General features: G+C 38.4%; 1 protein-coding gene across 2 annotated transcripts in view; it reads right to left on the bottom strand.

Moving 5' to 3' along the window:
• VWA8 (von Willebrand factor A domain containing 8) overlaps positions 1 to 26,840 on the bottom strand; it is a 195,207-nt gene that overhangs the window by 13,000 nt on the left and 155,367 nt on the right. For both annotated transcript variants that reach the window (XM_075087631.1, XM_075087621.1), the window contains exons 38-42: positions 12,084 to 12,192; positions 11,195 to 11,351; positions 9,569 to 9,677; positions 4,200 to 4,325; positions 2,225 to 2,383 (exon numbers count right to left, since the gene is read on the bottom strand). In XM_075087631.1, coding sequence (XP_074943732.1) covers positions 2,225 to 2,383; positions 4,200 to 4,325; positions 9,569 to 9,677; positions 11,195 to 11,351; positions 12,084 to 12,192 — 660 coding nt within the window. The remainder of the gene's footprint in view (positions 1 to 2,224; positions 2,384 to 4,199; positions 4,326 to 9,568; positions 9,678 to 11,194; positions 11,352 to 12,083; positions 12,193 to 26,840) is intronic.

Below are 26,840 nucleotides of genomic sequence, written 5' to 3'. Positions count from 1 at the left end.
GCTGAGAGTGAGCTCTCACAGACAGCTCAGACTTCCTCACTGTGTATTTAAAAACAGAATTGCTTTCGTCCATCTGCTGCACTTCATATTTAATAGCACTGAACAGCACCTGCCATTTTATTTCCCAGTCACCATTTATGGCCAGGTCCTTCTCCAACTTCTTGCAGCTGGATTCCCCTTTTTGTTTTCCAAAATAACTTCATAAAACTAGCAACTTTTGTCACCTCTCTATCCATGCCGTTTTACAGATCACTTATGATATACAGAACAACATAAAAACATGGGCTCTGGCACAAATCCCAACACAGTTCCATAAGTGACCTTCCTTCACTTCTTCGCTCTAAAAAATGACCACTTAGTCTGTTTTCTATATTTTAAGCGGTAGTTCCTCCATCTGAAGGCTTTCCCTTTTATCCCCAAAAAAGTATCATTTCTTTATGAGCCTTTCTTGAGGGACTTCGTCAAATGCTTTTGGCTAAGGAGACTCTATCAACCAACCTTGTTTGCCACATTCATACAGGCTCTTCAGAATGCATTACTTCCCTTTACAAAAGCTATGTTGATTATACCCCAAAGTATCATGTTTATCCTTCTGTCCGCTACTTCTGTTTCATCTTCCATTGTGGATGATCCTGCATCTGGCCATACTAATACGTGTGTTGATCAGATATGCCCGTTTCTGCAGCCTGTCACGAGCAGTATCCCCCAGAGCTCAGTTTTAGGGTCATTCTCATTTAATATCTTTATCAATGATCTTGAGGAGGGGATTGAGTGCACACTCAGTTAGTTTGCAGACGAGACCATGCTGGGTTGGATTTTTGATCTGCTTGAGGGTAGGAGGTCTCTGCAGAGAGATCTGGACAGGCTGGATCAATGGTCCAAGGCCAATTGTATGAGGTTTAACAAGGCTAAGCGCTGGGTCTTGCACCTGGGTCACAACAACCCCATGCACCGCTACAGGCTTGGGGAAGGGTGGCTGGAAAGCTGCCCAGCAGAGAAGGACCTGGGGTGCTGGTTGACAACCAGCTGAACATGAGCCAGCAGTGTGCCCAGGTGGCCAAGAAGGCCAACAGCATCCCGGCTTGTATCAGGAATAGTGTGGCCAGCAGGAGTAGGGAAGAGATCGTGCCCCTGTACTCGGCACTGGTGAGGAATTCAGTGTATTTGGGAACAAAACCACTGTTTTGAATGTTTGCAATCAGGCAACATACTCTGTTTAAGCATGTTTAAAGGGGAAATAGCATGACTGCCAGAGACTATGATAGCACACACCTCATTTCCTTAGGAAAGTAGGCTAAAAACATAATGCCTGTCTCATTTTATAGCCTTTTTCTGACAAATGGAAGTCTGAATGATTGTACTTTACACGACATTCTAGAAGTACATAGCCTGTTTTTGTACAGGAGATTCTACACAAGAACAAAAACTTGTAGGATTATGCTGCCGAAGGAACAATGTGAAGCAGACCTGGCTGAATTAATGTGGACTAAGTTTTCTATTCATTTTGTTTAGGAGTTTTTACATTTTGTTCAGATATATTTTAAGTCTTATGTTTGAGATGCTGTTCAGTAAAGGCATTGGACATCTTTATTCTCCCATTACACATTGAGTTTGTCAAGAATTAACTTGAGACTGGCTGTTCCTGTCTTTTTTGAGGTTGAAGAAACATACCCTAGACCTTGTTTACTGAGAGAAAAAAGGGTACAAAATTTCCTTTGTAGGCTACCATTAAATAACATTTGGAACCTAATATCTTTCAGTATAAGAAATTATTTTGTTGCTTTCAGGTAACTGCAAGAGAACACAAGTAATGGACAAAGAAGTTTGGTCTTTTCTCTTGACAAAGTAATACTGTCTGTACTCTGTGCAGACGGAAAGGCTGGGCATCTTTGCATGTCCTGAAGCTCATACTTACTTGTGTTCTACAGGCGTAAGCTTTTCTCCTCAAAGAAACAAATAAACAGATAAATACAGAAAAAGGCAGCATATTTCTCTAAATCAAAGTTGTAAAAGTCCTAGACTGAATTCTCCCTTGCTGAAGTGTGTAATGTTTCTTATCCATTCACTAGTATTATTTTTCAGGTTGCTAGAAACAGATTAATGTCTTTATTTCCTTGCAGGAATGAATAATGTTCTTTGGCTAGACTGACTGCTGAAACACTTTTTCCACTGCTCCACGCAGCCTGTGCAATAACCACAGAGCTCCTAGACCAGCTGTAATTACCTTGAATTTGTGCTCATAATTCTCAAAAGCTTCCATGACCATGCAGACAGCCTCCATGGAGCGTTCCAGTCGTCCGTCCACCCCATTAAAGCGGTACATGCTACCAGAAACATCCACCACCAGGCGCAAGCGTTTAGGTTTCTGCTGGGGGCTCCCAGGCTGACAGGGAAACACAGCAGAAAAGAACCCAGTCTAAATGAGAAAGCTAAACATTGGCAAGGAGAAAACATTTCAAAAAGAGAACCCAACACAATTTGCAAAGCAAAAAACTTTTATCCAGCAAACACTGATTATTAAAAAAAAAGAAATAAAACATTTTACCCTTTTTTCTAACTGTTTCTAACCACTTACCTAACGGATACCTCATTTCATTCTTTCCCCTCACCTTCAATGACTAGAAACAAAATACCTCAAAAAATTCCATGGATGCTTGTCAGGAAAATACTTTTTCTGTCTCAGTTTTGATTCTTAACATTTATTTCAGTAAAGAGACTCTCAAATTTGCTCTTTCTGCCAAGGCTCATAATGGAAATGCTTTTCCTTGGCTTACAGTACTAACAGGGACTCGTATATGACTGCAAAAATTGTCTGCTGAGGTTAATAATATTCCAAAAATGTTTGAAAACTTGTTCTGATTAACTACTAGTTTCTTCTTCATTCTGATGCTGAAACTATTTTGTGTGTGTGTGTGTGAAAACAATCCCCATCTGTTTTAACAATTTTTGGCACAGTACATTCAAAGGAGGTGTTTTATTTAGTGTGCGGTGAGATGAGTCTGGATTCAAGTACAATACAAGCCTATTAAAGATGATCTGGCAAAACCCAAGTCATATTAAAAACAAATAACTAAAATGTTTCTTTCACCTGCAAATGGTTGCTAGCATTTGTGTGCTTTATTCTTTTAATTACTTTCTGTGGCATCCGTGTCCTTCCAAAACCAAAGGGAGAGAGAGGGCCCATTAAATCCTACATTTATTTTTTTATTCAAAACTTAAAGGTGTCTTTGTTTTCCTAATTGAACTATTTTTACAAAGCCTTAAAACTAATATATTGAGTAAATACATTTTGGAAAAAGAAAAAGAGAAATGAAGATCTAATAACTTTTTCCGTACTGATCTTTCACACAGGCAGTGCCAAGTTCCATAAACTGTTCAAAGCAACAGACATCAGGACCAAGTAGCATAAAAAATAATACCAGGGATTCATCAGATGTGGGTAGCTGACATGCAAAAACATGTTGTACTCAGTTATTTTAAAAAAAATTCTTAGCGTAGTTAAAAATTGTAATCTGTCATTAAGTATTACTGTTAAATATTATGGACTAGCCCCACCAGTTCTGGCCAAGTTTTGTTGGTCTGATTCAAGTGGTTTCTCTGTTGCTGACTCACATAGGACTAACCATAACATATTCTAAAGAATGGCTGAATTGAGCCATAGAACGGACAACTTCATCGTATCTTAACGGCTTTTCCTCACACTTTTTTCCCATTATAATTTTTATTCTCGCAAATCCAAATATCTGTGGAAGTTGAAATTCTTTGCATATCATGGAATAAGGAGAAGACATTTGTAAAACACTTTTTTTTAAAATTCCCTGGGTGTCAGGGTATTTATTAAAAAAATTAAATTAATGAGAAAATATTTTGCCTTTTTTTTTAGAAAAACAAGAACATAAAAACTCTTGCACTGGATCAAAACAAAGCACTGTCTAGATCAGCATCCTGTCTCTGACGGTGGCCAACGGGAAAGACATATGGAAGACTATAAGAAGCAGTAAAGCAAATTTTCCATCCTGTGGTTGCCTCTGTATCAGGGACTTCCCAAGCTAGGGACTTCCCAAACCAGAGATGATTCTTCTGAGTTTCTTATCCCTATGACTTACTCAAACACCAAACACATACCATACAGCCACTATGAAATCAGCAAACTGGTTAGGTTCTTCCCCACCTTTCCCTGCTACTTGTTGGATACTTACTTGTGGCTCAAGTTCTCCCCGTCGTTTATATATGGCTCTTTCTCCTGTCAGCCCATCAATGATTTTGGCATCGTCTAGCTCTCCAACAGCTTGATGTCTCAGCCATTGCCTTTCCTTACCCTTGGCCTACAACAGAAAACAAACCTTAATTCACTCAGTGATGCAAGTGAATGTTAGAACATTTAACCCCTACTGAACATGACATACCCATGAATTTTCTTTCTAATGATGTGATAGTTTTGGCATAAGTGAAATAAATCCAAACGCATTTTCATAGATGTCTTGTTCTTTTTCTCTAAAAGAAAAATGAACACTGAAAAATAAGATGTTCCCTTTGTAATTTTGTCTTTTTAAGTTGTTTCATATATGGGAGTTTAACTGTAGACTCCAGAAATGTTAACCTTTTTTCTTAAAATTAGAGTCTGCATGTATGGGTCTAATGGCTTATTTAATTTCTGCTTAAATCTTCAGATTGAAGTTGCTCATCTTAGCAGTAGGCCCAGCAAAGAAAGAAGATTTTAAATTTATATATGTATAATGCTTCTGCCCTCTCAGGAAATTGCTGGTCAGCAGCTGGAGGCAAATCAAATACCCAGCAGGACACAAACTGCCTTGAACGTTTCTCAGGAATGAAAATCAGTCACTCTGACAAGCAGGAAGCGTTACATTACAAATCTCCAGTAAACTGCAGGCCTGGGATTTGAGAGGATGAATCTTTATAATTTTGTACAGTCTGAGCAGTCAGATGATGGCTTCTTAAGCCTCAGAGAATCTTTGATTTTGCTTTGGTCAAAACTGATGAGTTTTTCTTTTTGGTGTGCATGGAAGGAGGAGTTCTGGACTACTGTCTATTGCCTATAGTTACTCAAGACTAATGGACTACTTACCTATGAAAATGGTGGGCAGAAAGAACACAAAGCCACAAGGAAAATGTTTTGATAAATTCATTTTACAGTATAGAATTAACATAGCTGTTTTTTAGGTTTTTTAGTTAGGTTTTTTAAACTAAAAAACACAGTTTTTTTAGTTAGGTAGTGCCAGAAGCTTTACAGATGCTTTCTGATGGGAGGCAAAACCAATGCCAATACATGGAAAACTGAGCCCTCCAGTAATCACAGAAGGGGAAAGTGGAAAATATTTCTTATGTTGTGAATTCACTCAGTTGTGCCCTCTGATATATTTTCATGGTGCTACAGTCAACCTAGCTCTAACCCACTCTGGCAGTGGGGCATCCATGAGTTTGTACCACTAACTGGTAGTTTCCACTATCATTAAATACTCTGGGGATGAAATTTGAAGTCCCTTCTTCCATAGGATCATCGATTCCTCTGTTGCCCGAAGAGCTGTGTAACATCACAAAAAGATACCTGCAAATTCCAGGTGACCTCTACGTGCTCCACCAAAATATCACACTGTAGGAGTTTTCCTGCTGTGAAAAACTGAGTAGTGTAACCCATGGCAGTTTTCAACAACACTCCAACTAACCATCGCAAAAAATGCTGCTGAGTGAGCAGAGCCTGTCTAAAATGAATCATGCACCTTCCAGGATGATGCACATGAGATTACTTCGTTCCTAGTCATCCGAGCCACTGTAAGTACTGGAACAGAGGTAGTTCCTTAACGCTTCCTTAGGGCTGCTGTTTTCCGAAATTTTTGTCATTTGCTTCCTTTCAGTAGGCAGGAGGGAGAACCAGCACAAGACTATAAAGTTTTGGTTTCATTGAGCAAATTCCCAACTAGTTTCACTACTGTTCTCATTGACAATGATTTAGGTTTGGGGCTATTTGCTGTTCAAGGAATAGCAGGGTGAGAGAAAATTGCTTTTAACTATGGACATGTTTAAAATCCATTTAATAGCTTTTGAAGCTTAGGCAACAAAAGCCAGTATCTGAGCTGAAATTTTATTGGAGGAACACAGAGTTGACATTCTCTTCTAAAATAAGAAAGAATGTCGACAAAATCTGACTTAACCTCTTTCCAAAATAATGCTAAAATTATTTAGACTACTTAACATCTGCCTCTTCCATGCAGAATTCCAAAGAATTTATTTCCTTTCAAAAAAACTGAAAAAAAATCCCCTTTAGCATGTGTTATATAATGCGCATATATATTACAGAAAAGCTTCAAAACATTTTCAATATATAATTTTCATAAGCTTAAAAGCAACATAAGTTTAAAAACATTTAGAATTTTATGAGAAAAGTAGAACTACTACATATATACCTTGCTTTGATATTTTACTAGAAAGGGCATACAACCCATTACTATTGCAATATAGTGCAACCATTTTGAAATTAGGAAGATTAGGAAAATGTGCTAGATACTGTATCTTATCATCATGGCAATGGCTGATCACAATACACCACTGCAGTAATTCTTTTCCCTGACAGAAACCAAAGGCGTATTTAAAAAATAAAATAAGAATTTTACAAAATATAACTGTGATGTCTGCAAGTATCACAGAAAAAGTTATGTGAAGTGATGACATCTAAATACGTAGCTTGTATATGTATCCTAGGTAACAGTATAGGATGGTATTAAATACTGCCAGTTGTGGTCTGCATTTGTTTCTGGGAAAATTTTATGCATATGTCCTCTTAGCTGCTGAAATCAGAAAACTACTACTGACAGGGCACGGGATTTTGCATCATCAGCTCTCTGAGCCACATTATTATAGGACTGCTGCTACTTTGTCCTTGTTGCTGTGACCAGACAGTTCCCACATCATCTAAATCCGTGACTCACGCTCAGGTTTGCCCAGTTTAAATGTAGGTGCCTATATGATACTCAGAAGCTACAGGGACAGTTACCGCAGATTCCCTTTGCAATGATCAATAAAAAGAGAAGTAACTTCTGGAAGGTAAGTCATCTAAAATCTAAGAAGGTCTTTCTGAGTGACTGACAGACCATAAGCTTTTGAATCTAGAGTTCCGACAGGCAATTGTTATTCAGGGTTTGGCCAGCATTAGAAGAGAGGAGACATCTCATCACTGACTGGATTTCCTGGACTTCTGGCTTTGCTACTTCTACAGAAGATAAATGACAACTCGTAATGTGAGTTATTAGAAGTAAAATGAACAATGAAATTACATTCTCAGGCCGTATTTATGTATCACTGTCAAGGATCAGCATGTTCCAAACATCTCTTTCTGCTGCTACTAATTTTTGTGAGCCATCAACAACTGGACCTGAATCCTAGCCTCTTGATTCTTGGAATGTAAAATCTAATCAAAGGAACATATTTTTAAAAAACCCCACAAACCTAACAATAAAAAGGCATGTGTTGAAAAGAAAATACAGGTTAAATAAACTTGGACAATATATTCCGATTATGTGAACACACTGAGTTTGAAACAAAGCAAACTCAAATACTTTTAAAAAGCCAAAAGTGTTCTCTACTGAGAAGGCAATTTGGGATTTTCACAAAGTTAAAAACACGCAGACATCTGAGCTGCAACGTTTACTGTGACTGACTGTGCCATTTACTTCTTATTTGAGAAATGAGGAATGTCTGACTGATAACAGAAAGAAAACAGTTTTAGCTGAGAACCCATGGTGCACATAGGACTGTCCAGAAAAAATGTGAGAGAGAAGCATAGTCCTTCATCAGGTTTGAATGACTTACCATGCTGAAGAATTCAAGTAATTTTTTTCCCCCTCAAAAAGATAACATGAAATGTGCTTGGACTCAGCTTTCCAATTAACAGAAAGCATTTTGCAACTAAGTCACTCCCGTTATCACTTATCTTAATTTTCCTAGTGCATTTTCTAATAAAAAACCCTACCAAAATCTGTATAAAAAGCTATAAAGGTAAAAATTTGCTTTCAATATTGCTCTTATTCTATGAGCTAGCTTTTCCAAATCCAGTGAGTTTGTTATTTTTCATCATAAAGTACATTTACTAGATCTGTGATTAGCTGTTATAGATTTTGCCAGGAAGTTAGCAAAGTCTCATAAAATACTGAGGCTTATAAGACTTTGCCTTGATATTAAAATGACCTTTTTAACAAAGCAACAGGATACGTCTCCTTATATTAGAATATGTTATACTTCGATTACGATTAATGTGATTCCTGAATGTAGAAGAATTTTGGCTCCAAGGAATAGATAGGGCAGACTAAAAAAAGACTTTAAACTGAAGATTTGCTTATTCACTTCACACCTAGAATGCGCTTCCAATGGCACATCTACTAGAAACATGGTAAAAAAAGCACTTAGATATAAATGATGGAGGAAAACCTGAGATTTTTATCTAAAAATTTTCAATTGAAACTCGTCTTTATAAGCCAAATGCCCATGTCCTGAACTGAAACACATATTAGGTGCATGAATCATCTAATCATGACCATCTTATATGTTCATTATATAAGGAGCTCTCTGAATGGATACATTCATAGTAAAACCAGCTAATGGTTCTGTGTGCACGTGTCATTATAGTAGATTTGTTGTAGTCACAATGGCTTAAAGATATAAGTAAGGTAAAGAAAAATGTTACCTCTCTTACTTGCAATACCAGGGGACTGGAGTTTTTGACCCAGGAGTCGTCTATCGATCGTATAAAGTAATTACTTTATATATTTCAGTTTTGTTGTAAGGAGACAGATTACACACAGCACAGTGACTAACTAATAGACAAGGTATATGTATACCAGTTGTAGGTAGCCTTCAACAGAAATATTTTTAATCGGAGATGTCTTATAAGGAGTAAAATTTATTCTCCTTTAATATTCACAGAAGATTAGCAGATTCCGCCGAGAAACAATGCACTTTTAATTTTATTCACCTCGTATATGAACACTAGTTTTAATAAAATCTGGAACGACCAACCACAGGACCAATTACTAGCAGCAAGGCAAACTGGCGTTTCTGGTCAGCTTCCACTTAGATTTGAGCTACACCTATTTTTATTAGCAAGAGTTAAAAACAAACCTGAGAAAATTTGTGCTTTCAGCTGCATATACAGTACAGCTATGACCTGGAGTGAGTGTTTCTTTTAACATCTATGGCTTTGCACTTCTAAGCTAAAAAAGTCTTTTGGACAGGAGGTGAATACAAAGACTGTGATCTACACACCACCGTATATTCTTTTAATAACATATAGTATTTTCTTTCACAAAATTGTGCTCCTGAATAAGTATTCTCTGTAAGCTGTGGTATGGGGATACTGTAACCTGTAGAGATGAGCACTTAAAAGCTGCCTTTGAAATAGTAATCTGAGACTGTTTTTCCTAACCATGATTATAACCTGAATCTGCTTTTAGCCCTCAAATGTATGATCGCCAGATGCTAACAGGATATTAGCAGGAGAATATTTGGGGCCTAATGTAATGAGCTCACTGTGTTCCTTTATCAGTGAATCTAAGATTACCTGCAGATTGTCTAAGATGATGCGGAGTGACTGAACTTGACGTCTGACTGCTCCAGAGAACCTTTCGTAAGTTGATGCATCATATTCACTCATCCGAATCTCTTTCAATCTAAAGCAAAGAACAGGGAGCTAAGAATAGTTTAGGAAACAAGCACATTGTCCATTTACATACATAAATTACAAGCTTACCTGAGAACAGGCAAATTCAGACTGTAATACCAGACATGAGAGAGAAATCAAAGAAGTGGCAGCTGCTTTTGTGAATTTTTGAAAAGGCAGGTGATCACCAATGTCTACAGGGATTGCATTACATTAAAATTTACTGAAGTTACTAATCCTTTGTCTATCTCCTAATCTGCTTTAATGTTTGGGAAGCAAGTCAGATATTCTGAAAACTGTGATCACATTCTAAAGGTTTTATTGGCTCAGGTGTGGCTATCTGTACATAAAAGGATCATGAGTGTCTATTCATTACTTCACCGTCAGAGTATTTTAAACATATCACGAGCTATGCTTTAACACAAAAGTTAAGTAAAGACACACTATAAAATCTGTCCTTGAAGACCTACAACTAGTAACTCTGTCTCAAATACCTATCTTTGTGCTTCATGAAACAATGAAACCTTGAAGCAAAGAAGTTTTAAATAAACATTAACAAAAATGTGCTCCCCCACACAAAAATGAGTCATGTCACTGAACACAATCCTGTCCAGAGGCCTAACAGAGCACGCAACATCTGCACCACGAAATCAGATATATGCTTTTTCTATAAGTTAAGATGTGCCCACTTGAAGTTCTGTATCCTTAACGTCGCAGCTAAACATATCTTAAACTGGTGAAATTCACAATTGGAATGTAATTACAGAGGTCTAAGAGTGAAGAACTATTTAGGGGACAGGTGGATATGCAGGAGTGCGCACCATTTGATGTTTTCCATGTCCCAGCATCAGATAGCAAGGCAGCTATTGTGTATCTGGCCAGCCTACCATCCAGCACATGGCTAGATTCAGTCCAGCCCGCTGGGCTGAAACAGTTTGTCTTGAGAGTTCAGTCCATGGAAGAAATCTGAAATCTCTGTGCACAGTCTGAGAAATAGCTGATTCGCAACCATGCATTACACTAATGCTGGGAAGATCTGTGGTTTGTGTAAAAGTCTCTGCTGAGCTCTAATAGCTCAAATCATCTCACCATTTGGCTATAGGTCTTTCAAACAGAAGCAATTTGCTTGTAACGGTCCATTTTGAAAGACATTTGTTAGCTGATGAATTCCTAACAACACACAATCTGGATTCATCATAACTCAAAGAAACTTTGCTATGGTAGATCTCTTTTTAGAAAAGAGATCTTTTTTTTTACAAAAGAGAAAAGAGGAGACATCAGTCTCCTTATTCACCTAGTTATGTTTTACTCTACCAAATCACAAAGTCATTTTAACAGTGTGGCTTAATTCAATAGAATATGCTACGCACCTTGTCCAGAAGAGTTAAACATATGCTAGTAAATTATTTTAAATGCTAATGTCAGGGAAAGGTAGTTGATAAATACAGTTAAGAAAGAAAATTCTTTTTAGCCACCTTTTTCAAATTCTTCTGGGAAAGGAAGGGAAAATAGAGACTTTCACATTACCTCTGTTTAAAGGCCTTTTCACCCATCTCTCGAGCAGCTCTCTTAACCTCCTCAGGAACAGCATCCTTTTCAGCTTGAGATATTTGGTAAACCCTGTGGCCAGCATCCAGTCGATATGGCCCACCTTTGCCACCTAACCCAGCGGTGTCTCTCCCACCTAACATGATTAAGATAATTAAGAATAGGCACTCAATAATAAACAAGAATGCATTTTCTTTAAAGCTTATGTTGTCATATCTACAGATGTTCCAAAAAATTTGCCAACAATCCCAAGTAGAAATATTTATTGGCAAAGATTTTCAAACCCAAACAGCTATCACGGTTAAGAAGGACCTCAATGGAATCCCTTGAGACCGGATTCATAATTGTTTCCACCTTGTACAAAGGGGACTATAGGACACATAAGTCTTGCACATCTCCTCCATAAAGCCATTGTTCATGCTCTCTCTTCTCCCTAGAATTTGTTGGTTTACTCTGTTCCTAAACCACTTTACCTGGTGATCCCTATCACACCGTTTTAGAATTAGGAGCCACTTTGCCTGTTCTGTTGCCTCTTGCCTACGCTGCCTAAATTGCTGTGGCTACAGAGACATCTAAGAGAATGGCAAATGACTCAGCCTGGTTTTTACGGCTGCAAGCTTCTGATTCTTTGTATAGCCAATGAAAAGAAACAACAACAAACTGTAATTGAAGTAGAGATCCGCTATAAACAGTTTAAGTTAGACACCGCAAATACTACTTCTCACTGACAATAAAGTGACCCTGTATGCAATAAAATAGCTCTAAGCAAAGGGTGGCCCTGTATAAATGCATTTTTGATTGGCACAGCATCTCCCTTAGACATCCGTCAAGGATGCATTTAAAAAAAAAAAAGAAAATAATTAAAAACCTGTTCCACCAGCCCAAGTATTTCCACCAACATGCGGCATGTTGTCTGGATCTACTTTTCCATGTTTGGGGGAACTAACATCCAAGCCACTGTCCCTCTGAATGGTTATCTGTAAAATAAAAAATAGAGCTGTAAATCTCTCTTATAGCACGGAAAACCATTCTAACAACCTAACAATAACATACGAGGTCTGCTCAAGAGCTGTTGGACCAGAATTAATTCAATAAATGCAACCTGCCACCTGCTGAAGACAACAGGATAAAGGAGAGTAAAACAGGGCTCCTGAGTGGCACGTTAGACCCACACCAGATCTAAGACTACTGCCACATCTGAACCATCCAGTGCTTTCAAATCTTATCCACACCAGAAAAGTGCTTACTGATAATTGCCAACATAATTCAAAATCCCACTGGGGATCATCTGCAGTTTGTGTGCTTCTTGTAGTACTGGCATCACCTGGCTGTACATCCATTCACAAATTTCAAGAACACCCAACTACAGCTCCTCATTCTTTATCGATGGGCAGATTGACTTTCCTTTCATGAACAGGGACTAAAGAAACGACATGCTTTTCTGAGATTCGTCATTAAATGGCTAGTTCAAATGATAGGCTCACGTAAGCCTTAACTTCCCTACCATGACTGCAAGAGCCTACAGCAGTGAGTTTTCTACACTTGCCTACTGACTGCACTTTCCCTATCATTTCACCGGACAGCTGAACACCCAATAGCTGTCAGATGGTCAGGGTTGAGTCACTTTAGGCTGGGGTTGGATTTATGTGGGTGACTGAAGGTAAAAATATTTCTTCCCATTACCAACTCTGAGTCATGTAGTGAATCGATTCATATGTAAACTGCCCTTCAGTTACTAATCTTCTATAATTTAATGCAAGTTTATTTTTTTAAATGAAACTTAATGAGAGAGATGTAAAATTGATGTCTTCAACCTCTAAAATCAACTTTCTTCTCATCTAACATAATACATTTAATTCTCTGATGAATTTATGTGCCCCAATAACTAAAATTTACTGCCTTCTCAGAAGTTCACTGGCATTATCAGGGTTTTCACTGGGACTGTAGAGTAGTTTAATCCTTGAATTCACTGTCTTGCAGACTCAACTTTATGCTGACATGAATTCCATACATGTTTTTGAACTGGAAACATGTGCTCTAACAACAGTGTCTTGGCAGCTATTCAAAACATAATTTTCTTTCTCTTTATAGAATTTATATTAATTCAAAGAGGTACAATACATCCTCTGTGAACCATGTCATTAGTGTAAAAGCAAGATCTAATCTGATAAATTACATTAATTTAACATTTGTATAGGAAGAAAGGCACTTAACCACAACAGCAGTTTACTGTTAGGGTTATATACATTTTTGGTTTAAGAGATTTCCTCCAAAATAAACAGTCCTTTTTAGCATAATTATCAGAAACACAGGTCAACAAAAATCACTGAACTTAGTTTAAAATAAAATCATAAAACCAAAACTGTGATGTCAGCCTCATGAATCAAACCAAAATATTATTCCTTAAAAAGAAACAAAAAAATGATGGAAAATCCTTTACATTTTTATCTTTCTGCGTTCTTCATAGAAAAATACACAATATTCTGCAAAAGGAAGCTCTAAAGCAAACATAACCATAATCAGTGATCCAAATACCATATTCCACTTTTGTCAAGGTTTTCCATTAAAAAAATGACTAAATATTTTGAAATACAAGTATTGTTTAAATTTTGAGTGAAAAGTTCTGTAAACAAAAGAGTTTTGTCAATATATGATATATTTGATATATGCTCACATATAACAAGTTGGTCACTAATAATATTTCTAGTACATATGTACTAGAGAAGTTTCTAATATAAGCCTATTTTAAAATAGCATTGATCTGATTAAAGCACGTATTTGTAACTTGGAAACAGCATGTGGTTAACAGAAAATGTTTTATGATTTGTGACTTTTATTCTTAAAAGGACAGCAGAACATCCAACATTTGTTTTCTATTAAAAGTCTGAAAAAAATTGCATGAGAGAGAGAAGAAAAGAGACAAGTGGTACAATCTATCATAGCTTAAGAATGTGAGCTCCTTACTAATTTTTTTTGTATACAGTTAATAGGTTATTGGGTAAAATAATTGAAAATTCAAGGATACTATAACGGAACACCAGCAGCAGATGTGCAAACGGCATGCCAGTGAATTGCAGCTGTTTCCTTCATTTACCTGTTTTTTAAGTAGCACCTATGCACACAAAAGGTAGTAGAATTTTGCTACATCTGAATACTTCGACAACCAATTTTTAGTAGCACTGGTTTGCTGGGCTAATTGTTTTTTAAATTTATCATACACTTAGAAACTGCACTAAATTAGTGCACTGAAGGGTGCTTTGAAGAAAATCTTCTGCATATAATTTCATGGTTTTTCTTTGACCTCTTGGATAATTCCATTAGTGACTTATGCTTTTCTCCTCTCCATCCCTGTCTCCATGGAAGTGTTTCAAGGCGATATTACAACCAACAACAACTCTCTGCTCTGAAGGTGCCTCTATAAAGTAAAAGCTAGACTAGCAAGTATCTAGATTAGAGAAATATTGAATATATTGAAAATATATTTTAGAAGGAAGTAAAGAGTAAATCACTGAGTCTGCCTGTGAAATCAGAAGGATGAAAAAAACTGAAGAGAAAAACTTTAAACAAAATACATTCTTCAGCATGACAGATATAAAGAGATGGAAGAGCCATAGATAAGTGACCCCTCTGAGGGTTGGAAGAATTCTCGATGTTAGAAGCTGTTGGAAAGGTAGATTTAAGGGGCAGGATCCAAAACTGGATGTATTGTGAACATGGCAAAATGCAAGACAGTCAGTGCGAAAAATCTAGTTTGTCTGGAGTGAGAAGACAAGAAAAACAAGTACTGAAAGTAGAGAAAAAGCTTAAACAAATCTATGACATCCATAGTAACTTTTCCAAGCTTGTCTGATTGGTATTTCTAAACCTACTGATATTTCTCTTACTGTTGTGATGGATATTTTCCAAATATATAAATAATTTGCTTGCTCAAAAGTTGATCTGTCCCCTCCTGAATACTTTCCTTTTGAATCTATTGCAAGACTTCTATCAACTCTGTTTCTGTCAGCAAGAGTTTTGACTAAGCATCTCTTTTTGACACAAGTCTGTGATCTTTCAAGCTATACATGCACTGAAAGGCGCTATTCATTACTGCATTATTGTGAAGATTTCATACTGCCTGGTGTGCAAATCGCAGCTTTGTAAAACAGCAGATGAATTCAGTCTAGTAGCCTTGAGTTTTAGCTATGAGGTCAGAGTAGAATAGCTGGAAAAACTGTGAAATTTTCCTCCTGAGACTTCCTTTTGGTTTCCAAAATAACCACAATTTCCAAAACACATGGCACAAATGCCTCAGTTGTGCATTATCTAAACTTGTTTATACATATTGGTGATTCATGATCAGAGCATGAAGGCACTTTTCCACTGCCTGTTTGGGCAAGTTCTTCTTCAAAGGTCTCACCACACAAGAAGCACAACCACGATCCTCTCCTGGGATACATGTAATTCTTACTTTATTCTCCATGAAGTTCAAATTCTCAGTAATCACCAATGATCTTAGTCCCTGGTTTAAAATCCTTTTGTTCTCTCTTTTATTTAACTTCGTTGTATTCTCAGGCACTTACACCAAGAGGTAACGGGTGCATTCAGAAGGACTTAGTGGATGGAGACTGTAGGTCTTCCAAAGTCAATGAAGCAAACAAAAAAAAATTTTATACTAGAATAACGTGAAGACTGCAGGTCAGAAAGATGGTAAAGGAATGTATTTTCTGAAGAGGCAATGGTATGAAGGAAGCGCTTGAGAAAAAAGGAAATGAGGAAACAACAGCAAATACCATGACTTGTTAATGCTTTATTTTCTGGTCCTGCTGCTTATACATCCAACACTAAGGGCACCCAGACAGGAATAGAACTGAACTCTTATTTTACAGTGAGAGATATGTGGTATCTGTACAACTCGCTCTATATCAGTTCCTTGAAAATCATGAATTGATGCTGAAACGGTTTTACATGGCTACACTTTTTTTTTTTTTCCTGACAATACTGGGATTCTAAGAGCCAACTGAATAAGGGAAACTGATACAAACACATTCAGTTTGGAAACTAAGTGATCATCCTTTATATAGTAGTGTAAAGAAGGTAAAGAGGCTCTGAGAAGCCAGTTACATGATTTAATGCACTCAACAACACAATGAAACCAGGTGTTTCACATCTGTGTCATATTTATGCCAAACAGCTATTAAATGCATACCAATCTGTAATAGGGGCCACTCTGAAGATGAGTCAAAGGCTGGTAGTTTTGTCTAGGCTTCTGCTGGTCAGGCAAACTGTGGTAAGGGAACTTTTTATTGTGTAGTAACCAAATATTAACCATGCTTGGAATTGGATCTAGAACCATATTCATGCCACTTAAGTGAATGTGGGATTGAATTCCATTGAATTCTGATGTGAAATCATCTAATTTAATAAAATTAACCCCTGGAGAGTAAGGAAGCGCTGGCATACATCACATTTTGATACTTTCATCATCCCTCAGTAGAAGACAGGGGCTGAATTTGTTGAGAAACACCCAGCTGACCACATGCATTGCCTCTACAAGACACCGTCACAACTATGGGAAGAAAGGAGCTTGCAATAACCCATTAACGAAAGTGTGTGAACCACAGAGAGGGCTGCTGTATTCTATTATTAAAATGATTTATATCCATGCTTACATTAGCATCTCATTCTAATATATGAGCTATTTTCACAATTACAGTACTTCCCTTTTGAGCTCAGAATTAATTTTCTTCTATCATCTTGCAAACAAATGTCTCAGGCTCTATGAGTAAAATTGACCAAAAGCATTATCAAATTTAGCTTCAGCTGATTTTGTACAGTGAGCTTAACAATATTTTAGCTCCCAGTGATCTTAATCATAGGTTGCAATGAAACTGAGATGAAAAAAAGGTCTTTAAAAAGAAGCTTCACCACCTCAAAGGCAGTCCCAAGTACCATGACTACATTTCTCTATCTTCACAAGTGCTGGTTGCCCCAATTTGCTTGTGCTAAGCAAATAAATATAATAAAAGAAATTACAGCCAGTCTTCAGCATGCCACAGTTATGCCACAGTCTGATGGCAGTAAAATCATTAAATTGGCTGATTTTTTATGAAATGCTTTTAAGGAACTATTCAAAGTGCATCTAGATGGACTATATACTGATTTCTCTATTATTAACATGTTTATAATAGTATACAATTTAATGAGTAAATGACACCTAGCAAAATCAACTGAAATGAACATTTCAGGATGTCTATTATTCAGTCATTCATGTTTCAGAGTATTCACGACCTTCAACATTGCCATCTTTTCTCCCATGCATTTCAAGCCCGTATACCAGCTCCTCATATTCAAGTCTGTTACAATAAACTAAAGATTAAAATTCCAGGAGTTATCTTTATTGCAGAGACAGGGAAAGAGAGAGGGAATCTCACCTCCTCCTGTATTTTCCCACTTGAAATTCTCTTTATTCTTTTTCTGTTTGCTCGTCTGGAGTTTCATGAAGGAGATAAAACCAACACCTCCCACTGTCTTAGATGCCCATACCTCCATTAGAGTCTTGTAAAAAGCTCTCTAAAACAAGGGGCAGAACATGCACTTAGACTTAACTGCTGGCAGAAAAACAGCTTGTGGTTACAGGTTAGGAAATATCTTTTAGGCTTTATAAGCAGAAGTCAGACGAGGTTGAAAATACTTCTAGCTTTGAATAGAAAAGTAAAAAATGAGTGATGGTTTCCAGTAAAATGTGAAGGATTTTTTCCTTGATGCAGTCGGGAATGTCTCTCTGAAGTAAATTGATTTTTCGGTCATAGATATTCCTGTCACCCTACCCTGTACATGACAAGCTTCTGTTCAACACAGCAAATTGGCTAAAGAGTAGATGGTCTATCAATACAGCAGATTACTTTTGTATTCTGATTTGGTTAACTTCATTAAAATTCCTGAAGAGCGCAGGATGTGTCAGTGTCTCCCATTCACGAGTGCTTGCCAGAAAAGCTCCTTTGAGGTTCTCACAGCAACAAAAGCTAGTTTTTGCCTGAGGACTAGCAAAGAAACTCTGGTTTCCAATGCGGGCAAGCTGCCCCATGTGCAGGGGAACAGACCTCTCCCCTCTTAGTTTTAATAGAGCTGGCCCTGCCAGGGCTAACTCATATCTAGTCCTCTTATGCAAAACACAATGCTTATTTTAATACTCCAGATACAACTTAGAAAGGGGGAAAAAAAACCCAGAAAAAATACTCTAATTCAGGCTAACATCCTGCAGGTGTAAAGGGATGTAATTTGTGCTTTAAAAACTAGACTGTATTTCCATTCTCCAAACCTCCCCAAATCAAATTTTTCTTATCCTTTTGGGTACGTTTAAACAGAGCTGGCCATTCCTTATAGGGTATTATATGTTCATAACAGAAATAAACGGAATTCTTCCTTGCTGTATGCAGTGACAAACAAGTAACCAACCTTCGTACTAAGCCCTTTTAAGCATTCTTTGGAGCATTCAACATACAACACATTTACTGAACCTGAAACCGGCATGATTTCACGTCTCACAACTTAATAAACACACACAAATAGGCAAAACATAATTTACAAACTACTAGCAAACAGGGTCACAGCTGCAGTATTTACAGCTGTAGAGAGTATGTAGGAAGGCTTTTTAAAAAGAAAAAGCTAAAGTGCCCAAACAATAACTATTTTGACAGGCAGTTATTCTAGTATTCATAATAATACTGCATTATTGGGTGTTTCTTACTGTTGATCAGAAAGATTTGAGGTGGAATACACTTCACATGATTTAGGTTCTCAGTTTAATGCAAGTAATGGAGGTGCAAATATTAATTCGCTGCGTGATTAGACAGCCTGGAAAGTAGGCAGATACAGGCAGGATCTAGACTGGCGGGATCCCATTCTTCATTTACTCTTTTCATCATAAAGGAAAGAACCCTGCTAAGATGCAAATTAGAAGATATTCACTCTCATCCTAGCATACCAGGGACACAGACGGAAAGACTTATTCTGCTATTTTGCCTTTTCATTCATATACAATATATTACACAGGGCAGTTTATAGTCAATGAAGAATATATGTTACTTCCCACATAGAGCAATAAATTATTGTCGAAAAACATGAATTACATGAATATATGAACACTACTAATACTATAAAGTTAAAATACCAGTGTTTTCTTAAATAGCTTGTTTTCATCATTAGCACTGTGGACAAATATTAGGCATATATTAGAAGATCACAGAATCATAGAATTGTTTTGGTTTGAAAAGACCTTTAAGATCAAGTCCAACCATAAACCTAGCCCTGCCAAGTCCACCACTAAACCCTGTCTCTAAGCACCACGTATACACATCTTATGAACACCTCCAGCAATGGTGACTCTACCACCTCTGGGAAGCCTGTTCCAATGCTTGACAACCGTTTTGGTTAAAAAAGTGTTTCCTAATATCCAATCTAAACCTCCCCTGATGCAGCTTGTGGCCATTTTCTCTTGGAAAGAAGAGACCAACCCCCACCTCGCTACAACCTCCTTTCAGGTAGTTGTAGAAAGCAATAAGGTCTCCCCTCAGCCTCCTCTTCTCCAGACTAAACAACCCCGGTTCCCTCAGCTGTTCCTCATAAGACTTGTTCTCCCGACCCTTCACCAACTTTGTTGCCCTTCTCTGGATACGCTCCAGCACCTCGATGTCCTTCTTGTAGTGAGGGGCCCAAAACTGCACACAGTACTTGAGGTGCGGCCTCACCAGTGCCGAGTACAGGGGCACAATCACCTCCCTACTCCTGCTGGCCACACTATTCCTGATACAAGCCAGGATGCAGTTGGCCTTCCTGGCCACCTGGGCACACTGCTGGCTCATGTTCAGCTGGCTGTCAACCAGCACCCCCAGGTCTTTCTCTGCTGGGCAGCTTTCCAGCCACTCCTCCCCAAGCCTGTAGCGGTGCATGGGGTTGTTGTGACCCAAGTGCAGGACCCGGCACTCAGCCATGTTGAACCTTATGCAATTGTCTTCGGCCCATCATTGCAGGAAAAGAAATTAAAACATATTTTTAATGTTTTGGGAAATGTTAGCTTCCTCATCAAAATCAGTGTAAAATCTTTTATCAAAATAATACATTATTATGAAAGGAGACTGACTTTGGCTGTAATGAAACATGACTATTCTCCAGGTGAAAAAGGCATTAAATAATCTGTCCCTCAGTGGCACAAAGGATTAGGAAATGTATTCCACAGAATGGAATGAAAATGGAATTTTTCCCTGAAACAAAATCTTTGTTTTCTTTTATCCCTCTCCCCGCCCCTGCCAGCAACCTTAAATCTTCAGTGTTACCCTAGGCTGTGTTTAACAGGTCACAAGAACATCCTTTCCTCCAACACATTCAGCAGCATGAATATACATATTATTTTCTCAAAAAGTATATAATAATTCTACATCAGGCAAACCAAAGGCTAATCTGCCTGCTCCGTGGTGGTTTTGTGTTCTATTGTAAAACTGATTTTAGCAAAGACAGAAAGAAAATGTATTATAATCTACTTACATGATCGAGTGAAAGGCAAAGATTGGAAAAAAAGATCTAATGGTTTCTATTACTTTTACTTGTACCTTATCATGTACGGCTTTTTCCTATGTGCTGAAAGTTAATAGCACAATTTCTATTCACATCAACTGTGCAAAATTGAGCTCACAAGTCATTTTTCCACAGAAAGTTCAGTATTAGACATGACCATAATAATTTATGAAATACACTCTGTGTCTTCAATTGTATCCTGAAGTGAAAAAACATTAGATGCACTGCAGTATAAAACACACTTAATAGGTTTTCTTCATTCATTTTGGCTTCATTTTGATTTTCTATCTTTGCTGTAAAGCTTGCAAGAATTCAAAATGAACTAATGAAGCTTCATGCATTATCTGAATCCTGTGAACATTTCTCTCTAAAACTGTTTTAAAAATCATACAGGCATTAAACTGCTGTCTCAAAGAGCAAAACTATTCAAAGCATCACAGCATTAATGGAATTTTGGATCTGTAAAATAAAAGTGAAATCACAGGTAGGTTAATCTGGGTGGGGAAAGAGATGGAGATTTGGGGTGAAACATGTACAAATGGGTATCTGGTTTGCAAATGAAGTTTTTATACACCAGCTAAAAAACCCCAACTATATAAAATGTACTTGTCACTGCTGTGGGTGGGTCTTCGTTTGAACTAAACGCTGTCACTCTAAGAACCAACTCAGAAACTCTGCAGCAGTAGATGCATTAGTCTTGGTCTTTTGTTCATGAATATGTACTCTGGCTTAAAAGTTGGACAAATTAAATGAAGTAATGAGAGAATATCACACATTTTCTTCCATCTAACAGATCCTCTGCTATGTTAACACCTGCGTAAATTCTGTTTTCCTCTGTCATTATTAAAATTTGCCTGGTCATTCACAAGAGATGTGAGATCATAATTTTTTTAGTATGCTAATCCACTACAAAATATAATCAGAGCAGACAGACAGTGTCTGGCTTGGTTATTCATCACGACTACTACACACCTCTTAAGATTAATAAATTTAGGAGACAGTGAATTCCATTTCTTCTGGAGCACCCTGAATCATCAACAGCTAGGAAGATGGGGTAAGTGAACAGACTGACAATTTGGAATAGTCTGGACAGAAAACTGCAGGGACATTGCACAGCCAAAAGAAAGCTGAAAAATATTACACATGAAAGCAGAAAAGCCTTATTTTTACAGACCTAGGACCTTGTCAAATCTGCCCTTAAGAAGCATAGACGTAAGTTACTAAGGATCAGTTATGTTGTTTTGTTTTCTAAAGGAAAGCCTCCAATATTTAGCACTACTGTAACAGATCAGATGACTTAAATTTTCATTATACTTCACTAATTAGGGAAACAACTTTCCTAAGGGCAGAACTACTAGTATGCATTTGTCTTGCTGGGGCAGCAGGATTTCACTGCTGTTGGGAGCTTCAGCCTTTTTGTCAGCAATGTGCACTGCTGCAGACTTTTTGAGATCTCAAAGACCGCATGTTGAGGTTATTTTATTTTCTCCCATGAGAACTGTGGGCTTTCACAGGAAGGTCAGAGGAAGAAAGAGGAACTTTGTGCTGGATCAGCGTGCTCTAACAGAAAGTTAAAGTTATTTCCACTCCTGCTTTTTGTCTGTCTGCTCTAATGAGACTGGAAGATCTTCAGGAAACAGAATGTACTTTAGACGTGTTTGCATAGTGTGTCCAGCAAGGGCCTCATTTCAGCTGAGGACATTTATATGAGGAAAAGTATCTGACCAATTATCTTTTTCTGAGTTGCTTTACCCAGCGAAGACTTTTAGAGATATCACAGAATCACAGATTGGTAGGGACCTCAGGGATCATCTAGTCCAACCTTTCTAGGAAGAGTACAGTCTAGACAAGATGGCCCAGCACCCTGTCCAGAGAACTCTTAAAGGTGTCCAATGTGGCCGAGTTAACCACTTCCCTGGGGAGATTATTCCAATGGTTGACTGTCCTCACTGTGAAAAATTTCCCTCTGGTGTCCAATCGGAATCTCCCCAAGAGCAACTTGTGTCCATTCCCCCTTGTCCTCTCCATGGGACTCCATGTAAAAAGGGAGTCTCCATCTTCTTTGTAGCTACCCCTTAAGTACTGGTACACGGTGATGAGATCCCCTCTGAGCCTCCTTTTCTCAAGGCTGAACAAACCCAGTTCTCCCAGCCTATCCTCATATGGCAGCCTCCCAGTCCTTTGATCATCTTGGTGGCCCTTCTCTGGACCCCTTCCAGCCTGTCCACATCCTTTTTGTATAGCGGGGACAAGAACTGTACACAGGATTCCAGGTGTGGCCTGACAATCACCAAGTAGAGCAGGATGATGACTTCTTTATCTCTGCTGGTGATGCCCTTTTTGATGCAACCCAGCATCCTGTTGGCTGCCTTGGCCACAGCAGCACACTGCTCGCTCATGTTGAGCTTCCCGTCCACCAGGACCCCAGGTCCCTTTCCACAGAGCTGCTCTCCAGCCAGGTGGGTCCCAGTCTGTGCTGCACTCCCGGATTATGTTTTCCCAGGTGCATGACCTTACACTTGTCCTTGTTGAACTTCATAAGGTTCTTGTTGGCCCACTCTTCCAGCCTATCCAGATCTCCCTGCAGAGCAGCTCTCCCTTCTGGAGTGTCTACTTCCCCACTCAACTTGGTGTCACCTGCAAACTTCATCAGGCTACACTTGATGCCATTATCCAGATCACTTATAAAGATATTCAACAACATTGGGTCCAATATTGATCCCTGGGGAACCCCACTTGTGACAGGTTGCCACTTGGAAAAGGAGCTATTTACCACCACCCTTTGGGTGCAGCCTGTCAGCCAGTTCCCCACCCACTGCACAGACCACTTGTCTAGGCCATAACGCATTAATTTCTCCAGGAGGAGACTGGGGGAGACCATATCAAAGGCCTTGGAGAAGTCCAGGTAGCCAATGTCCACCGCTCGCCCCATGTCAACAAGGCAAGTCACTCTGTCATAGAAGGCCACCAGGTTTGTCAAACACAATCTGCCTTTAGTGAAGCCACGTTGGCTTTTCCCAATCACGTGCTTCAGTTGACTTGTGATGGCCCCCAGGAAGATTCGTTCTATACCTTTCCCAGGGATTGAAGTATGGCTGATGGGCCTATAGTTACCCGGATCCTCCCTTGAGCCTTTCTTGTAGATAGGGGTAACATTTGCCTTCCTCCAGTCCTCAGGGACACCCCCTGTTCTCCATGACTACTTGAAGATTATGGAGAGTGGCCTTGCAATCATGTCAGCCATCTCTCTCAACACCCTCGGGTGGATGTCGTCAGGGCCCATTGATTTGTGTGAGTCAAGCTCCTGTAGTAATTCATATACTAACTCTTCCTTCACTGATGGTGATATGAACATACCGAGCTCAGTGAGTTTGTGGCCTTCTAGCCTTATGCTTATGCCTTTCTTCAAAGGGCGGTATACGCCTGCTACTCCTCACTTTGCTAAAACGGATCATGCAGTCCGGTAAAAGGTCACAGATCAAAACTGTGTATTCAGGGCTCATGGATCTCAGAACTGCAAACACTATCAAACTGTACCTTGTAATCCACTTACTAAGTAACTCTCTAATCTGCAGTATTTCAAGTGTTTCAGGATCCCATGCAGGACTGCAGAATACCATCATTTCGTTAATCCAAACCTATAAAAACTCTCCACTACATATATTTTTCATAATTCATGGGGTTTGCACCAACAGTATTTAAGAGATGAGCAAAAGCACTGTTATCAGCTCACCGATGCCCTCATGTGGTCAGAAAAACTACTTGGTCTAAAGTAGAAAATCTAGAACTGGTGGGGTAGTGGTGGGGAAGAGCACTAGCTACTCTTGTTGAAAAGGTCATGCTTTTATCTTGAACCACGAACTGCAGCTTTGTCCAGTTCAGTCTTAACATCAGAAGAAGGCTGGATGTTAGCTAAAATGTTCTAATGTAAAATGTTACTTTTAAAAAAGGAAAAAAAGAGTTAAAAAACGTCAGTATAGATTAAAGTAGATCCTGACCAGTAAAAATAAACTAGTTGGGATCACTGAAACTCCTGAATCAATTATTATTCAGATAACCATCCAAGCTAAAAAATAAATTCAACACATGAATTTGCATTACCCTAAACTTTCCTTCTCTGGGAGGTAGATGTTTATCTCCTGATACTCCACCAAGGCTCACAGAAGGCTGTGTGGTGTTTAAGGCGCATAGGTTTCGGTGAAAAATTGTAAGAAAGAAAAGGAGGCCCTCTCTAAACAAGCTAAGATTTTAATAAGACAGTTTGATCAATGACCTCACGTGAGTTAGCTGAACTTGCATGTTTTCAAACTGTTTAGCCATTAATAAACCAAGGCATGACTGCTATAAAGGAAAACATAGCCATTAATTTCATATAAGTGAGAGTGCTTGCAAGAATTGCAGGATGTTTTTGTTATTAATGTTTTATTTCCTCAACAACTATACAGGTGATTTCCAAAATCCTCTAGGGGAAGCACCTACATCATATTATGAAAACTCAAAGGCAGCTACACAACATTTCTTTTGTTCTGTACTAGCACTATGAGGGAATGAAAGAGACAAATCTAAGAGTCCCTCAGAAAAATCAACTATAACTAATACAGGACTGAAAGCACTGCTACATATCAGCCACCCTTCCCTTGCCCTTGTTCTGGCCATACAACAGAGAAGTAAAATTGCAAAGCCTACTAATAACCATGACACTTCTCCCCCGCCCCCCTTTTAAAAAATTCTTTTGTAGAATTTACTAGACAATAGTTTGTACACTGTATCATCCTGCATTCCTGATGATCTCCACCTATTTCATGATGACTGTTCTGAACCTCTTGCTGTTGCAATTGGAGGACAGTCCAATGTGTCCACCCCCTCCATTCTAAGAGATCAAAATGCATCCGGGAAAAAGGAGGCTGTGAATACATCCACAGAAAGTTTCTAATTTTCTGAGTCCAGGTAGGTGCCTCAGCTATATTCTAGCTCTAAATCAGGAATACACCTGCTAAAATAATCCCTTTGGTGCAAAAGCCAGACAAAGGGCAGAACTTGTGCCAACAGGTCTTTTAACCAGCTGACCACAGACAAGGACCTGACAAAAGGAGGGAGAAGCATTATTGCGTTCCTCATGGCTAAGTACATGTGTAACACAAGGATCCCAAGATCATTTTCCTAAATTGCTCTAAAATCTCCTCCTCTAATCTCTTCCCTCGAATCCCTGTTCATTATGAAATACAGTCCCTGAGGGACTCGGTACCTGCAAAGTTATAATGATCTCCTGAGGTAATTCTAATTCAAGAGAGTCCGCATCCAGGTATGACATCTGGGCAAAAAAAAATGAACTTGTGTGTGTATGAACATATGTGAATATATATGTGTCCGAATATATATATGCATACACCTACATATGAATGCCCCCCCCCCCCCCCCCCAATTAATTTAATGTGATTGTATTTCTTCTAACTTCAAAAATAAACCTGACAATTTGGCATTATGATGGATTGCAGAAGAAAGTCTGAATGTTTGGAACTACTACTGAGTGCTGCTAAACTCACCAAAATGCTGTTTTTAGCAAAAAGCCCTTGCGTCATGGATGATATAAGCAGTTAAGACACACAAAAAAACCCCACCCTTAATTTTTTTATCTATTGGTGATGAACACATATACATTGCCTTTTTATGTTAATGGTGTGAACCATACGTTCATGTCTTCTAGCTGTTCACAGAACACAGAGTAACTTACGTGTTCTGTTATAATTTTTGAGTACTGCTATATGACTGTGAAGACAGCCATTTAAATCTGAGAAAAATATCTATTTATTGCATTTCCTGAGTTTTGCTGGATGTGTCTATACTCAGCTAAGCACATTTCAACCTCAAGCTATCTAGAGTTGACATTTGTTTTCTTAGGTGACTGCACTACATTTATATGCTTTTTTTTTTTGACCCAATTTAAGGTATGTTTGTACTGATTGCAGCGTTCAAGGACATTCAAGCTACTCAGCTTGCCAACACAAGTACAAAGTACATTTATATATCCTTATGGGTGTATACGGCATTTATCCCACCCGACATTGCAGTGTAG

This window comes from Phalacrocorax aristotelis, chromosome 1 (genome assembly GCF_949628215.1).
Source record: "Phalacrocorax aristotelis chromosome 1, bGulAri2.1, whole genome shotgun sequence".
NCBI classification, from domain to species: Eukaryota; Metazoa; Chordata; class Aves; order Suliformes; family Phalacrocoracidae; genus Phalacrocorax; species Phalacrocorax aristotelis.
Note: the sequence above shows the minus strand (reverse complement) of the source record. Positions and strands in the feature narration are given on the sequence as shown.